Genomic DNA, 17,365 nt, shown 5'->3' on the forward strand with positions numbered 1-17,365 from the left:
GTCAAATTGTGTATGAGTTGCGAAACTGTTAGGTACATACTGGCAGCAACCGGTCAAAAAGAGCGTGACTTAAAGTGTGTCTTTCCTCTGGAAAAGCCGTTCCATCAATGTATTATCTAGTCGATTGCTAACCTTGATTTCAACGATTTTCAGATTTAAAAAATAGCTATTGTTATGTAAATCAAGCAGGCCGTAGTCGTTTGTTAATGTGTAAATAATACGGATGTGATTAAACGGCTTAGAGACTGGGTAAGTCTTTTAAGGCATTTACCCACTGATCAAAGAAATATTGGGTGAATTAGTTTGAATTTTTAGTTAGGTTTTATGAGCTTCTGTTATTGCTAGTTTTCGAAATAGTTTTGCTTCTTTCAACTTAGATATAAAGTCGAATTGAATCGGGTACCAGCAGGGAATTGGGTACTTATCGAAGGAATCGATGAACCAATCGTGAAGACGGCTACCATCACACAAATAAAAGACACCGAAGAGGTTTGTTTTACACATCTACTATAATTATACTCAACAATATTTTGTCGAATGTTTCTTCAAAATGTTTTAACTATAGAGACTAAACCCACGATTTTTCATTCAATTTATCTGAGAATTTCTAAAAGACAATCTAAAGTGAATTTTTTCAGTAGGTGATGAAGGAGGAAAAGTAGTCAACAGTTATATATCGACATCATGCAAATTCTAACTCTTTTCTTCATTTTTCAGGTGTATATATTCCGTCCACTAAAATTCAACACGAGTTCTGTCATGAAAATTGCTGTGGAGCCCGTCAACCCTTCCGAGTTGCCCAAAATGTTGGACGGGTTACGAAAAGTCAACAAAAGTTACCCTCTTGTCACAACCAAGGTAATCTATTGCTCTTCTACTGGCGTTTTTGTTTTCTGCTTTCGGCCTGTCAACAAACTTATTATGTAGCAATTTAGTTTTATTATTATGGTTAAATCCAAGGTGTACCCTATCAAGAAAGCACTGTACGTTAAGCGACAAATTTGGCTTTTAAGATAAAGAGTCTTCTAAGTACAATGCAATTTTGGCTGAAATACCCATTCTTACAGTGTGGATTTATACAAAATCTTTTGACGGCACCAAATTTTCATTTTTTCCGAATCTTGCACCGTTTACAACCCTTACATATTTTGACCGCTTTGAGTTGACCTCCCCCCCCCCGTATCATCGAATATCGCTTATTCATTCTTACATTTCATCGATTGACAGGTCGAAGATTCAGGAGAGCACGTGCTACTTGGGACTGGTGAATTATACCTGGATTGTGTCATGCATGACCTCAGAAAGATGTATTCAGAAATAGGTATGTCTCACATAGATTTGTAAAGCCCGAAGGGCTAGATATCATGCTTTTGCTGAAAAGTGTGCCGAGGTTAGGTAGGAAATCCTATCTAAGTCACGTAACATTAGAATAGAATTTCAGCGCTTGACCAATCAGAAGCTTCGCGGGTTTTCGAAAACAATAGCAACAATAATTTTTGCGATATTCACTTTTTGGACCTACCCCGGTGGGCTGTAGGTCCTATAAATTAACCTCTGTTCGTTCGTCCGTTCGTCCGTTCGTTCGTCCGTTCGTTACTAGCTTTTCTCGGGATTGGCTCATTAGTTTTTCCTAATTTTTGGCACAAAGATGCAAAATGGTAATGCCCAAAATGTGACGGAGCCCGATTTTCGAAAAAAATTCATTTCCGGCCGAAAATGCCGGAAATATGCCGGAAAAACCGGGTTTTTGGCATTTTCTCGAGATTTCATCATTAGTTTTTTCTGATTTTTTGCACTAAGATGCGTATTAGCAATGCCTAAAACATGGATTAGTCCGATTTTTGAGAAAAATTCTATTCCGGCTGAAAATGCTGGAAATATCCCGGAAATCGCCGTTTTTGCAGATTTTCATTGGACTTTTTCCTTATATTTCGTTGTTTTTCACACAAAAACATTATTTGTAGCAATGCCCACCATCAAGCATGGTTTAATTGTCAATAAAAGTGATTTTTGAAGCCGGAACTTTCTAAAAATCGCCGGAACAGCCTATTTTCGCCGGAAAAACGGTATTTCTTGAATTTCTCGAGCTGTACTTTATATTTTTTCATGAAATTTTGCACACTGATGCAAAATGGCAATACCTAAAATATGACAGAGCCTGATTTTCAATTAACGTACTTTTCCGGCCGAAAATGCCGGAAATATGCCGGAAAAACCGGTTTTTTGGCATTTTCTTGAGATTTCATCATTTCTGATTTTTTGCACAAAGATGCGTATTAACAATGTCTAAAACATGGCCTAGTCCGATTTTTGAGAAAAATTCTATTCCGGCTGAAAATGCCGGAAATATCCCGGAAATCGCCGTTTTTGCAGATTTTCATCGGACTTTTTCCTTTTATTTCGTTGTTTTTTCACACAAAAACATTATTGATAGCAATGCCCACCATCAAGCATGGTTTAATTGTCAATAAAAGTGATTTTTGAAGCCGGAACTCAGTGGTTTTTCCAAGCACTCAAATGCCTCCGTTAGACGGAGGCATTAAACTCAATTCAAATTGAGTTTCAGAAACTCAATTTGAAAGAAGATTTTCAGAAAAGAAGTAAAAGATCAAATTTCACCATAATAAAATACTTTCTCACTCTTTCTTCCCCTTATTTAAGCCCATTAAAAGGAATAAAATGAATAAAACTTGTAGTAAAAGTTATTCAGTTATCACAGCTGCAGTTGATTCTCTTAATTGAGTTTTATATACTACCCTCCTTCTATATCTACAATAAAGAAGAATATTTTTAATTGAGTTATTATATACTACCCTCCATCTTTATTTACAATAAAGGAGAAGATTTTTAATTGAGTTATTATATTATTAGAGACATGTTATAATTGGTTTTTTCTTTCCACTTTTTTTTCAATTTTTATGAAGATTGAGTTTTTTCACTAAAATTGACACCATAAGATCTTAATCTATAGTGAGATAAACACGAGAAGAAGCATTGAAGTAAAAAGGGTAAAAGGGTAAAATTTTATCATTTTGTTCACTTTTATCATTAGAATAACAATATAATTGCTAGATATTAAATACTAATATGGGTAAAACTGGTAATTCATTTGTACATATCTATATTTTTCATTAGTACGTTCAAGTAAAGTAGTGTTCTGGTTTAGAGGCACCACTTCCTTTTTGGCATTTCTTTTATCCCCCATTTTGCTAAAATTAGCTCTAGATATATATCATTTGTTGTTTTATTTTTTATTTTTTTAAAAGATGAAATTAGTTCATCATCCTCCTCACTTAAGAGCTGGATAGTGAGACCTTTTGAGTTTCTTTTGAAAAACTTTTTTGAAGGTAAAGAACTTAGTTCTATAATGCTAAAAGTGCAAAATACATAAAAAATACATGCACTTCTTCTTCTTTATTTTTGTAACTTTTTTCTAATTCTAGTAGAGTTTTTTTATCATTTGGGCAGTTCTGTACCATTTGTTACACCATTTTATACAGTTTTATTAAATTTGTTAAAAGAGTTGAGAGGACTTTTCAGTAATTCATTCAGTTTGTTCATCGCTAAATTCTAGAAATTCATTCACTTTTAACCGTTTTAAAGTGCCAGTTAAGGCCAAATTATGCTCAGCTTTCGGGGGCTTCGCCCCCTGAACCCCCACCAGGGCTAGCCCTGGACCCACTGGGGGGCTCAAGGCGCCCCCCAGACCACCAGCCTTTATTATCCAGCCTTTGGCTGGATATCACGGATTACGCCTTTGATGAAAACTCAATTTGCAAGTACAAACGGAGGCATTGCTTAGTGCTTGGAAAAACCCCTGGGAACTTTCTAAAAATCGCCGGAACAGCCTATTTTCGCCGGAAAAACGGTATTTCTTGAATTTCTCGAGCTGTACTTTATATTTTTTCATGAAATTTTGCACACTGATGCAAAATGACAATACCTAAAATGTGACGGAGCCCGATTTTCGAAAAATATTTTTTCCCGGCCGAAAATGTCAGAAATATGCCGGAAAACCGTTTTTTTTTTTACATTTTCTCGAATTTTCATCTTTAGCTTTTTCTGATTTTTTGCAGAAAGATGCGTATTTGCAATGCTCAAAACATGGCCGAGTTCGATTTTTGAGAAAAATTTTTTTCCGGTTGAAAATGCCGGAAATCGCCGTCTTTGCAGATTTTCATTATATGTTTTCCTTGTATTTCTATGTTCTTCACACAAAAACATTATTGATAACAATGCTCACCATCAAGCATGATTCAATTGTCAATAAAACTGATTTTTGCGACCAGAACTTTCTATTAATTTTTCCCTACAACCCTTCCCTCTCCCCCCATCAACAATCAATGATGAATTTATTGCGTTATGCATTTTCGCTAAACGATATATTTTCTGACTGATTTTTTTCTCCTCGCATTGCTATCTAACTTTCATCATCAGGTAGGTCCATTCAGCATCTAGCTTGTTTTGCTTGGAAGAGCTTAAGGCACTCCATCCAGGGGGGGGTTCAGTGTACTAGATGGCGGCATGCATGTGTACTACAAGGTATTTTTCAAAACTTGACACCCACCCACCCCTGAAGTACACCATACTACATGGAAAAATCCAAAAAACCACCCCATACCCCCTATTTACTACCGGGTAGTACCTGGAAAAAAACCCAAACCACCCCATACCCCCATTTATTATTGGGTACTACCTGGAAAAAATCGGAAAATCGGGTAAACATTTTTACAAAAATCGGGAAATCGGGGAAACTTTTTTTCGGAAACTCGGGAAATCGGGAAAAATTTTTTCCAAAAATCGGAAAAACAGGAGAATTTTTCTCAAAAATCCAAAGTGCGTGAGAAATCAAACTTTTCAAAAATTGCGTGAGACCATGTAGAAATGCGTGAGTCTCACACCTCATGCGTGAGAGTTGGCATCTCTGATGTTCGAATGTTCGAATTTGAATGTTCGAATGTTTACATTGACTCGATAAACCTTCATTTCAGTGGGATCTGGTAGGATTTCAATTCATTCCAAGAAGTTTGGAAGAATGATCTTGGACAAACTTGGCTTGATCAATTTATAATAGAACAACTTTACATTTCTATTTTAGCAGATAATTTCTGAACCTTTTTGTTTCCATACTGTTAACATCGATTTTGGGCCCAACACCCCTATTTTGGTACACAGGTAGTAAAAATCAAAATCGATTTTGGACCCAACACCCCAATTATAGTACACAGAAAGTACATGACAAATTTTTTTCTCAAACACCCACCCACCCCAGGATACATGCCACCTTCTGGTACACTGACCCCCCTGTCTGCTCCATCTAGCCCTTCGGGCTTTATAAATCTATGATGTCTCACTGATATCTAATTTCTTGAGTGGATCTGTAAGTAAGTAAAGTAAGTCTACAACCGCTTTTGAAGGCGGCCCTAAAGCTCCTCTTTCGGGAGCTCCCTTTATCTAGTCGGTGAATTTGCTTATGTTATAAAAAGGATAAATTACAGGGACCTCAAGACTAAATTGTTGCATTTGAATAATTATTCTCTTTTGCTTCCTTGTCCCAGTGTCTCTAGAAAAACACTTCGAGCCAAAATTTTACATACTTAACCCCTTAATAGTGCCTTACAATTAAATTAGAGCACAGAGTTGAAAAGTTTCTAAAAGGCGGACACTTCTAATAAGCGGACACTAACCCTATTCCCCGATGGTGTCCGCTAATTTCAGGTTCCACTATACTGTAGACCATATATGAGAAGGTTCGTTAAATAATAAACTTTTCAAAGCCTTTTTTGGTGCACCCACCACCTGTGTGACCGAAGTTCACCCATTTGCAGTTATTTTTTAGTCATTTGTTGAAAAGCCTACAAACCATTTTGTCCATGATTGTAGATTTAAGAGAAAACATGCGGTTGAATGACTTACCATGCTTACTATTTGTGACTATTATTATTTTTTGGACCTACCTCCGGGTACCCCGGTGGAGGTCCTATAACTTAACCTCTGTCCGTTCGTTCATTCGTCCGTCCGTCCGTCCGTCTGTTACCTGCTTTTCTCGAGATTGGCTCATTAGTTTTTTCTGATTTCTGGCACAAAGACGCAAAATGGCAAAGCCCAAAACATGGCCGAGTCCGATTTCTGCCGGAAATCGCCGTTTTTCTGGATTTTCATTGGATTTTTTCTTATAATTGGTTGTTTTTTCATTCAAAAACATTATTAATAGCAATGCCCCCCATCAAGCATGTTTCAATTTTCAAAAAAAATGATTTTCGAAGCCGGAAATCTTTAAAAATCGCCGGAACAACCTATTTTCGCCGGAAAGACAGTATTTCTTGAATTTCTCGAGCTGTACTTTATATTTTTTTATGAAATTTTGCACACTGATGCAAAATGACAATACCTAAAATGTAACGGAGCCCGATTTTCGAAAAATATTTTTTTCCGGTCGAAAATGCCGGAAATATGCCGGAAAAACCGGTTTTTTGACATTTTCTCAAATTTTCATCCTTAGTTTTTTTCTGATTTTTTGCAGAAAGATGCGTATCCGCAATACTCAAACATGACCGAGTTTGTTTTTTGAGAAAAATTCTTTTCCAGCTGAAAATGCCGGAAATATGCCGGTAATCACCGTTTTTGCAGATTTTCATTTCACTTTTTCCTTATTTCTTAGCTTTTTTCACACAAAAACATTATTGATAACAATTAAGCAATTCAATTGTCAATAAAACTGATTTTTGCCCACTTTCTATTTCTATTTTCCCTACTCCCCTTCCCTCTTCCCTCATCAACAATCAATGATAAAATTTAATGTGTTATGCATTTTTGCTAAACGGTATGTTTTCTAACTGATTGTTTTCATTTTTCTCTTTATTGCTATCTAACTTTCATCATCAGGTAGGTCCATTCAGCATGTAGCTTGTTTTTTTGGAAAATTGCCGAAAGTTTAAAAATTTTAAACCGTTCTTCTTTCTTAAAGTGTCGCCCGACCTACCAAGAACATTCTCTTTTTCAAAGCAAACCGAAATTTTTACCGATCAAGTAATTTTTTTCAAAACCTACTTTAGAAATAATTGTTTTGGACTATCTCTCTCCCGTCAGCCCCTCCTCTTGTGTCAAGTTCAAACAAAAAAAACGATGATTCCAAAATCAAAATTGTGGATACAGGAGTTTGAAAGGTTTAATCTCACTGATTTCCTCTCTGGTTTTCTTTCCCTGTTACAAGCAAGGTTTTTGTGGTAATAATCATATGATATGAGAACCAGTTAATTTCTTAGTTAGCATTGAGATATTGACGTACAACTGAAAAAATGTTTCTAGGCCTCGTATTCAAATCTAGGACAAAAAAAAAAGAAATTACCATACATGATTCAAAATACTTTACAAAAAATGAACATTATCACAAATCACGGATATTGTTCTTGGATTCTTATGGTTGCATATATATACGTGCATTCTCTTTTTCCTTTTCTCGTTTTTTAAGAAATTGTCATTATGATATACCTGTAACCCATTCCACTTTTGCATGAAATCTTAATTTTACACGACCACACGGTCAATTATTACACATCAGCAAATGTAATTTAGTCAACTAAATATTCTGGACGCACGCCTTCTGGTAAATGGATCGTGCCTTTAATTCCTAAATATATTTTCATATTTTCTGGTAAGTTTGAATGAGATAAAAAATCTCGTCTGAAATACTTCAATACTGCAAGTCTTGAGATATATTTCAATGTGTTATGTGGCTCACCCAAATTAGCACGGTGGACTTTGATGGTAGAGTACGATGACCCATCTTCGGTCACGTATCTATGTTCCACGATCTCTTCTGAATTCCAGTTAAGACTAATATTTGATGTTGCATTATGTATGGTATAACCTGTCGCGATATTAACGAATCTAGTGTCTCCACTTGTGAATCTGACAAAGGTTTGGTCGATTGGTGTGTGAAGCCCTTTCATTCTCACTTGGGGTGGTAATCTAAACGGATCGAATTCTTTATCGAGCACGATAAAACCGTCAAGGAAATGTCGCTTTCCATTCTTGAATCGGACGATTTTCAGCTTGGTATTGTTTTCGCAAAACACAAATATAGAAGAGCCATTGATCTGATCCAAGTATAAGACAGTTCCCAATTCGCCCCTCTTAGGGTGGCGAAGGAAGTACAGCTTTGCGTAATTGGAGATGGCGTACTCATATCTCTGAGTATTGTTCTTCAAACAAATTTCGATGAGCTGGTTTGAACTTTCACAATGAAAATATATCGATCCATCAGATATATTCAAAAAGGTTTCCACTTCCAAAGAGAAAGAAAAATGTTCAAGTTGTATTGGGCGTAGCATGGTCATTTTTATTGCCGGCACACGGTATAATCTTTCTAATTTCGGGCCCGACAACAAAATAACGTCTGCTGTAAATCGAAAGCTATCAAAATCATCATTTTCTGGCGTCAAAATGATCAAATATTTCCTGTCTAAATGTTTGATAAGCTTTGGTTTTGCTTCTCCCTTGATAGTGAAGTCATAGTATAAATTGAGACCCGGTGGCTCGTAGATGTCAAACAGTAAGGCAGTCGTGGGGTTTGTCAACGTCGATGGATCCCCAATAAACGTTGTGAAGATGTCCACTTGATTTTCCCTGGAACAAACTACAGATAAACAATGGTTGGAAGTTTCGTCAAAAAGTGTAATACCTTTTTCTCCGTACCACTCCATCGGCTCTACTGTCACCTTATTGACCTTCAATTGATTTTCTCGCCCCAAAAGTTGGCAGTCGCGGCGGTCAAAGTAATAGAAATTCAAGTTCAAAAGCAACAAATTTTTACTTTCGTAGTAATGTTCAAAGAAGCATTTACCAGTACAATCAAATCCATAATATTCATAACCACCACACACAAACCCGTATGCACACTTGCCATTACATTTAGTATCATGGTCTTCAACCCAATACTCACGCTCCTTCTTCACTTTGTATTCAATTGTTTCGCCTGAAGCCAAATTCTTTGGGTTAGGTAAAAAGGAATCTCTCGGTGGTGTGTGATATATCATGGACATGACTGACTATTTTCTGTATTGATGCCAAATGATAAGTGATGTGTAGGGGTATGTCTTTATCTAGATATTATTCTTGCATGTATGTACCATAAGCATAAGCATAAGCCTGTATGTACCATAAGCATAAGCATAAGCATAACCTAAGTCTGATTTACACGTTCATTTTAGACCAAATTCAACTTATCAGATGGCCCCATTTACACCAACCCATTTTCAAGCCGAAATCGCCTAAAATGACGTATTTGTCCAATTTGACGTCAAATAATTTTGTATAAAAACGCTTTTTTTTCTATAGAAATATCATTCCCTTGAGAACGGACCGAGTCCGAAACATGTCGGGAAAAATCAAAATATAATAGCCGCATTCTTTTTCACCGTCCAACATATGTACCATAAGCATTACTTCGATGTCTAAACATTGATAAATCTACCATAAAACCAAGGAACTTGCATTTAAAGACATTATCTTTCAAATTCAAAACGATAGTTTCAAACAAACAAAAGCAACGAATTAAAAAGAAAACTGTCAGAAACATTGATTCTTTTTACAGTGGTCCAAGAATTCTTTTCAAAAAAAATTTGTTTATTACTTTGAAAATTGCTCTCGTTAAGTCAAATAATAGAACGTTAACTCTAGGTTTGTTTATATTGTGAATCAAATGTCATAACTAGTAAAAACACAGATAAGAATTCCTATCATTGGCTTGTTTTCTACCTCCTTATTTATATAAGACATCTAATTGGATGATTCTTAGTAACATTACATAATCCCACAAAGTTTTTTGACATTTTAATAGCATGTTTGGTCTTGTTTTGAGTAACTTGCGGCAGTTTGTAACCGAGTTTAATTCTTTTTGCTGTTTATAAGGAAGAACATCAAAAAGTCCTTCAGTCCCTCTCTTTCTGCTACTACCATTGAAACCGATTTGACTTTCGATCAATGACTAATATAGAACCAAAAGACCTGATATGTGGCCAAGACCGCCTAAAGAATGGTCATTTATCCCTCATTTTATACCAAAAACAAGCTTTACAATTTGCCTACACATCATTTTTTAAACAAAAGAAAGGAACAACTTTTTCTCTCTTCTACGCCGCGCAAGCACAAAGTTTGAGAAATTCTTTTTTAATTCTGCTTTATCAACATAAGAGGCGCGTCTCTTTTCCATATCAAAACGAGAAAATCTTTAAGCCTGCGAGTTTTCTTATTTTTCTGCATTTTAGAAATCAAGGTTGCGGACCCGGTGGTGACGTTTTGCGAGACGGTCGTTGAGACATCGTCCTTAAAATGTTTTGCAGAATCACCCAACAAAAAGTACGTTACTTCATATACATATAGATGTATTACGCTCAGAACTCTCAGAAGTTCTTTGAGCACTCTATAGACTCTGTTGAGGAGCATGCTCTGCTTCTCCGTTCACCACAAGCGATTTTGCGAAGCTCAACACTTAATGTTTTGAGCACTCTGGTGACAACAGCAGTCTATGCTCGCTTACCCGAGCCGCACTGATGATAGATTGATGCTCAAAAGATGCTCCCCCTACAAAGAAAATAGAAAGAGTTAAAAGTGAAGTTTAGTATCAAAGTTTTATTCTTTTCGCAAATGCCTTTCCAGGAACAAGTTGACGATGATAGCTGAACCTTTGGAGAAAGGTCTAGCAGAAGATATCGAAACCGGAAAAGTCAATATCAACTGGAACAAGTGAGTCCCTCTTACCAGTTTCAGGCTTGAAATTTGATGAGTATTTGTTATACGGCTGTCATATCTTCCTAGGATCCGTTTTCAGGTCGCGGCTTTTTTAACAGCCTCTTATTCTTGTTGAAAGTCCAGTATTAGAATATTTGTTGACCTGTAGAATTGCGATAAAGGTCCCTATATACCGCTGGAAAGATGATTTAATCAGCTTTTGAATAAGGGGCAGAGTCACATTTCACTACTTGGGCAAAAAATTATTGACAAAAGAATGACAGACGGTATTTCTGCCAAATTCAGAAAATGACCACTTTAGAGGCTTTTGGACAACTTTTAACAACACAACACTTTAATGGCTTTTGGTCCAGGTGATCAGTGGTGGACCCGCCCGTCCATGTAAGCGGGCAACTTGATGTAAGTCAGGATTGGCTAATGATAAAATTGTATACTCTATAATTATTTCTTTCGTCTCTCAAAGAAAACAAATCGGTGAATTTTTCCAAACGAAGTACGATTGGGATTTGTTGGCAGCACGTTCCATTTGGGCTTTCGGTCCTGATGTATCCGGACCCAATATCTTAGTAGATGATACTTTACCTAGTGAAGTAAGTTTGTTTTTTTGGTTTTGCGTTGACGTTCATATTTGTAAGGCTCCTGGTCCGTCACGGGAATAAACTACATGTGGTTTAAAAGAACGCAAAATTACGCATGCGTATAAGTCTCTATCTTGCAGTATCTTGGTGAGCTGGAAACATTAGATGAATTAACTCAAACGATCGAGCTGTGCGCGTTGTTGGGCGACCAAAAAAGCTAAGTGGACCACGAGCTTTAGTAATACTTCTAATTGTTACTTTCAAAAAAGGTAGAATCGTCCCCTACCACCTGAGCTTTATATAAATGCCGGGGCAGTATAAAATCACGTGAACTTTATCGAGTAATCGCATATTTTGACTGCATTGTTATGATTTCACAACCTGTGTATTAGATCAATAAAGTTCATCAATGTTTCTTTTTCCTTTCATCGTTAAGAGTAGTTTATTTTAAAAACACACTTCTAACAAAGACTTACTCAAAATCCAACAGTGCCAGACAATTTCAAAAAGTATTTACTATTTTTTATTTATAAAAAGACTTACTCATTTACTCATGTTTCTCTTTCTGTCTTTGTGTAGGTTGACAAAGGACTTCTTAATTCATGCAAAGATTTCATTGTACAAGGTTTCCAATGGGGATCTCGTGAAGGGCCACTCTGTGACGAACGTAAGTAATATTTTGTTCGAATTAAATCGACTCTTATACTTCAATGCCTTTATTTCCGATTTCTCTAATCGCTTATAGTACCAAATGTACTAAATTTCTCAGGCTTTTCTTTTTTTATATCACCTTGGGTATTTTGATACTACGCGATACTAATACGTGTTGTGGAGTAAAAATATAACGAGGGTATAAAAATTAGCTATATAAACATTATTTTCTTGCCCTTTTTCTTTACATTTTGGCTTTCTTGATCAAGACAATGCTCAAAAATTGGGCTAAAAGGAAAAACAAATTCAAAATCGCGTAACAAAATTTGCCGAATTGTCCAAGATTCCCGTCCGTACTTAATTTATGTTGTACATCAGAACATTTAACTTATAGCTATCCGCAATGTAAAATTCAAGATTTTGGACGCTTTAATTGGTACTGACGTCATCAAAAGGGCTGGTGGGCAGATCATCCCTACTGCTAGAAGAGTTGCTTATTCAGCATTTTTACTGGTTTGTATTTTCCAAACATGACTTCTTTTTTCCGTTTCGACTCTTCATTTGCTGTAATGGGCTTTTCCAGAAACAAATTGAATATAGGGGGTGGAGGATATAACATTTTCTAGAAATTTACCCCAGGACGTTGTGAATTTTGACCCCCGGACAAGCATCAGTTGACCCCCATAGGGCAAATTTTGTAGATTTTCACTATCCCACGGACACTATATCCTCGAACCCCATGTGCGGACATTTTCTGGAAGAGCCCAATAAGATGTAGTGTGTGTGTATTTTTGAAAGTAAATTGTTCGTTTCATTATTAATATTTAATATTTAATATTAATACCAACTGAAGATACTATAATATACTACTATAATAAAGAATATATAAGATAAATGTCTGAATTAATAAGGCTGAGAATATACTGGAATTGTGGTTAAACTTCACTTTGTGGAGCAAGGGTCAGCGTCGTTAACCAGGGGGAGTGGGCTAAAAATTCCTCCTCATATCAATTATAATAATTCCAGAGATATCGGACCTGGCTCCCCACGGAACACGCCAAGAGAATAAAAAAGCTGTCCTGGTTTATTGCGGGCTATCCACGCCACAAACTGTGAAAACTGACTATACTCAATATGACTCTGAAGCTCTAAGATATGAGGCTTTCTTGTTACTTGATCTATGGACAGCCTACAGGATCTTTGATTCCTGTTTTCACTTCCGCTTTTAGGCTGTGCCGCGTTTAATGGAGCCTTACTATTTTGTGGAAGTACAAGCTCCGGCTGATTGTGTGTCTGCTGTTTATACCGTCCTCGGGAAGAGAAGGTTAGTTGATGGTATTCCTTTCCCTAAAGTTAGCTATACAGTTTTAATTCATTGAAATTAAAATCAGATGAGCTATGTCCACTTGTGGGGGAAATACTATTTCACATCACAAGAAAACCATTTCTGATAGAATTAAAGAAATATTACTAGAATCGAAACATTTGTACAATGGGATTTCTTTACATACAAGTCAACTTTTTATAAATCATTTCAAGAGAAAAGCTTGAAAGTGTCTTTCGTTTAGGCAATCAAAAAGATGAAAGAAATCCAATAATTTCGACATTATTCCTTTGTTTCTTTCAGAGGTCATGTGACCCAAGACGCACCAATCCCTGGCTCTCCTTTGTACGCCATCAAAGCTTTCCTTCCTGCCATTGATTCATTTGGTTTTGAAACAGATCTGAGGACACATACACAAGGACAGGCTTTCGCATTGTCCGTCTTTCATCATTGGCAGGTATGAAACGCTAATTTAAAATCGTTTTTATCAAAGATTTGTCATTTTCAAGGGAATTTTTTTACTATACCTTGGGGAAAAATGTATTCTTTTTTCATAACCTCAGGCATAAATTATTAAAGTACGGAGCTAAGTTTTGAGTGTCCACTATATAAGCTGCCATCCACTTTTGGACCATCAGATCCAGAGGTTGTCAATTAAGAGGGAATAGATAAGTCCTCTTAATTGACAACCTCTAGATCTGATGGTCCAAAAGTGGATGGCAGCTTATATAGTGAGCACTCAAAACTTAGCTCCGTACCTTATTGATGTTAAGTAGTGTAACTAGTTCCGTTGGTTATTGTCTTTGACTTTCGTATGCATGGGGCACCCGAATCTGATACCTAACATGTCAATATGTCCCAATTGGCAAGTGGGAACATATTAGGTATCGTTAGTTAGTCGTATACACGAGCACGAATATATGAGACAGGTGTTTTGACGTTAGCAGCTACCGCTGGCTAAATTTCTTAGCGCCGTTATGCCTACTCCTTTCCTGGGTAGGATCAATCCCGAAGGCTATCAAAGGGTTCACATCTAATTTATGTTTCTAGATCGTTCCCGGGGATCCACTGGACAAAACGATTGTCATTCGTCCCTTGGAATCACAACCAGCCACTGCACTTGCTCGTGAATTCATGGTTAAAACGAGAAGAAGAAAGGTCAGGGTACACAATTTTTGTTATAAACAACTCCAACAACTTTGGGGCCAGTGTTGGGGTTGCTCAACCTCGCTCCCTGCGTATTATCAGCTTTTTTATGCTTACTGATAGCGCTTGATGATATTCTCTGGCGTCTATCAGTAACGTAAATAAAGCGGGGACGAGGTTTGGGGTTTCTTAGCATTCTAGCTCATTTTCTGAAAAGTTTGCTTTATCCACACATGGTATTATACCAATATTTGTGCTTATTGGGTCAAGGGCTATCATCTGCCATGGTTAAAATATTTAAAAGCTTTTACTTTATGGGATAGTGAAAAAATAGCAAATTAAAAAAATTGTAAAAAGTGGAATTTACCTGATTCTTTACTCTACTCGTTCTGGTTTTAATTTTCTCTTCCTCCTTATTTTAACAGGCCCGGTGGAACAACCGTATAAGTGAGGAGGGTCTAAATGAGATAAAATTCGCGAAGAATTTGAGAGAAAAAATCTCATTTGTTCAAAAGTGGGGATGCTAAAGTCTCCCTAGTCCCCCAGCTTCCGCCGGGCCTGTTTAGAGTTGTTCTTTCACTATTATAATCTATCAGGATCTAAAATCCTTGAATTCATGTTGTCGTTTTCTTTTTCAGGGGTTGAGCGAAGATGTCAGTATCGGAAAATTCTTCGATGATCCTATGTTGTTGGAGTTGGCTCGTCAAGATGTCATGTTTAGCTATCCGATGTAGTATGCTGGATAAATTTGCTCAGTCATGTACAGAATGCCTGAGACAAGATGCCATTAACCAGAATATGATTGGCGCTGTTAGAAATAGACCACAGGCTTATTTATGTACCATACTTGAAAATACTGCCTTGGTTATTACAGAAAACGAACGTTATATGGTTATGGAAAAGAAAGATAGATTTGGACTTGTCTCCAATGGAAAGTTTGAAACGGAAGCTTTCTTTGAAATTTGAAAGCATTTAATATATGAGTGGTACAACCTCATGATTTCGAAAAAACTGCAACTGTTGTTTTTATTGAACACTGATAATACGTAAAACAGTTCGAGACTCGATGGAGATTTATCCTGGGTGTGCAATTTGATAACCATTTTTTAACTTTATTTTTTAAATATTTTTAGAAAAACCGACTACTTCAAAACATTACCGAAGTCAAAAGATTTTTTCTCATGCTATACACCTTTTCGACCGTATCGGGCTTTTTTCCGTTTTACCACCCTGAAACCGTCCCAGTCTTTTTTCGTACCTAAAGACAATAGAAAAAAGTGTAAAAAAGGATTGGATCAAGTTTAAGGTGGTTAATAAAATAATAAAGTGGCACGCGCCTGACCGCGCGACTACGGTCGAAAAGGTCTTATAATACAGCTCAAGAAATCTTTGATAAAAATCGTTAAATAAATCCACTTTTCCGGTTTTCAGGTTCAATAGTAGAATGTAATTTTACGAACGGCTTGTACGTACCAAAAAAAGATGTGTTTTTCCTTAAAGTGAACATTTTTTAAGTCATTTACAATGGGAAAGGTTTTTTAAATAGCTTTATATGATGTCATTGTACGTTATTATTTGAAATATACTTCTATAATTAGAAAAATGTTACCTGTGGGAACAAAGTCCAGCAATTCTATCAATATCCAATATCTTCATCATAATATGCTTATTTATATTTCATGTCAAATGTTGTACAATTCTTCTGGGACCTATTACGAACATTTCCTTTGCTCCTATAAATAATCAAATGTAAATACTAAATCATCAATTCTAGATCGAGACACTGGTTATTAATCATAGATTTTTCTTCTACAATTTTAAGCTCTGATTTCGTTTATTTTTTGAAAGTCTTTGACTGGTTTAGCATTATCCAAGACCTCAAATAATAACCATGGTTATTTTTGATCGCATTGAATATGGAAAGAAAGTAATATCAAAGTTTGAATGCGGCACTCTCTAAAATTATTCGAAACTTTTAAGTCAAAATTTTATACCTTATTACATGAATATTACTAGGCAAGTATTCATTATTAATTTTTGAGTTCTTTCAGCCCAGCCATTTTGTGCTTGTTAATTTCGCTTAGCGAAAGTATTACGATAGCCTTTCTGCGGCGGCGGCGGCGGCGGTGTCATCGGAAAAAAAATTAGAAAACGAAAGTGCTTGATACGGTGGACGAACTCACTAAATTTAATTTACAAATTACACGCTCGTATAACCACGGACGATTTTCGCGGGTTTTCTTTGGATTACGTCATATATCTTTGTGTCTTTAGCTCCACAGTTTTGATTTTTTCTTTATTTTCTTATAAGCATATACTTTATAAGAATCAAATCAATAACTCTTGATAGACGGTAATATACCTTTCGGTAATTAGTTCTTACAAAGTAAACAAAGTATGGCGCACAATATGAGCATATTTATTTTTCTTATAAGCATATACTTTATAAGAATCAAATCAATTACTCTTGATAGACGGTGATATACCTTTCGGTAATTAGTTCTTACAAAGTAAACAAGGGATTGCGCACAACATGACCTTATTTATTTTTCTTATAAGCATATACTTTATAAGAATCAAATCAATAACTCTTAATAGACGGTGATATACCTTTCGGTAATTAGTTCTTACAAAGTAAACAAAGGATGGCGCACAATATGAGCATATTTATTTTTCTTATAAGCATATACTTTATAAGAATCAAATCAATAACTCTTGATAGACGGTGATATACCTTTCGGTAATTAGTTCTTACAGAGTAAACAAAGTATGGCGCACATTATGAGGATATTTATTTTTCTTATAAGCATTTACTTTATAAGAATCAAATCAATAACTCTTGATAGACGGTGATATACCTTTCGGTAATTAGTTCTTACAAAGTAAACAAGGGATTGCGCACAACATGACCTTA

General features: G+C 36.1%; 1 protein-coding gene across 1 annotated transcript in view; it reads left to right on the top strand.

The window, feature by feature from the left end:
* The window catches only part of LOC136797764 (116 kDa U5 small nuclear ribonucleoprotein component-like), a 30,400-nt gene extending 14,269 nt beyond the window's left edge, over window positions 1-16,131 (top strand). Inside the window, exons 14-25 of the mRNA XM_067054355.1 lie at window positions 378-489; window positions 718-858; window positions 1,228-1,321; window positions 10,269-10,359; window positions 10,660-10,746; window positions 11,216-11,342; window positions 11,910-11,997; window positions 12,376-12,494; window positions 13,211-13,305; window positions 13,609-13,762; window positions 14,356-14,463; window positions 15,090-16,131. Coding sequence (XP_066910456.1) covers window positions 378-489; window positions 718-858; window positions 1,228-1,321; window positions 10,269-10,359; window positions 10,660-10,746; window positions 11,216-11,342; window positions 11,910-11,997; window positions 12,376-12,494; window positions 13,211-13,305; window positions 13,609-13,762; window positions 14,356-14,463; window positions 15,090-15,185 — 1,312 coding nt within the window. The 3' untranslated portion in view covers window positions 15,186-16,131. The remainder of the gene's footprint in view (window positions 1-377; window positions 490-717; window positions 859-1,227; window positions 1,322-10,268; window positions 10,360-10,659; window positions 10,747-11,215; window positions 11,343-11,909; window positions 11,998-12,375; window positions 12,495-13,210; window positions 13,306-13,608; window positions 13,763-14,355; window positions 14,464-15,089) is intronic.
* The last annotated feature ends 1,234 nt before the right edge of the window (window positions 16,132-17,365 follow it).

The sequence above is a fragment of the Clytia hemisphaerica genome, unplaced genomic scaffold (genome assembly GCF_902728285.1).
Source record: "Clytia hemisphaerica strain Z4C2 unplaced genomic scaffold, Clytia hemisphaerica genome assembly, whole genome shotgun sequence".
Lineage (NCBI taxonomy): Eukaryota > Metazoa > Cnidaria > Hydrozoa > Leptothecata > Clytiidae > Clytia > Clytia hemisphaerica.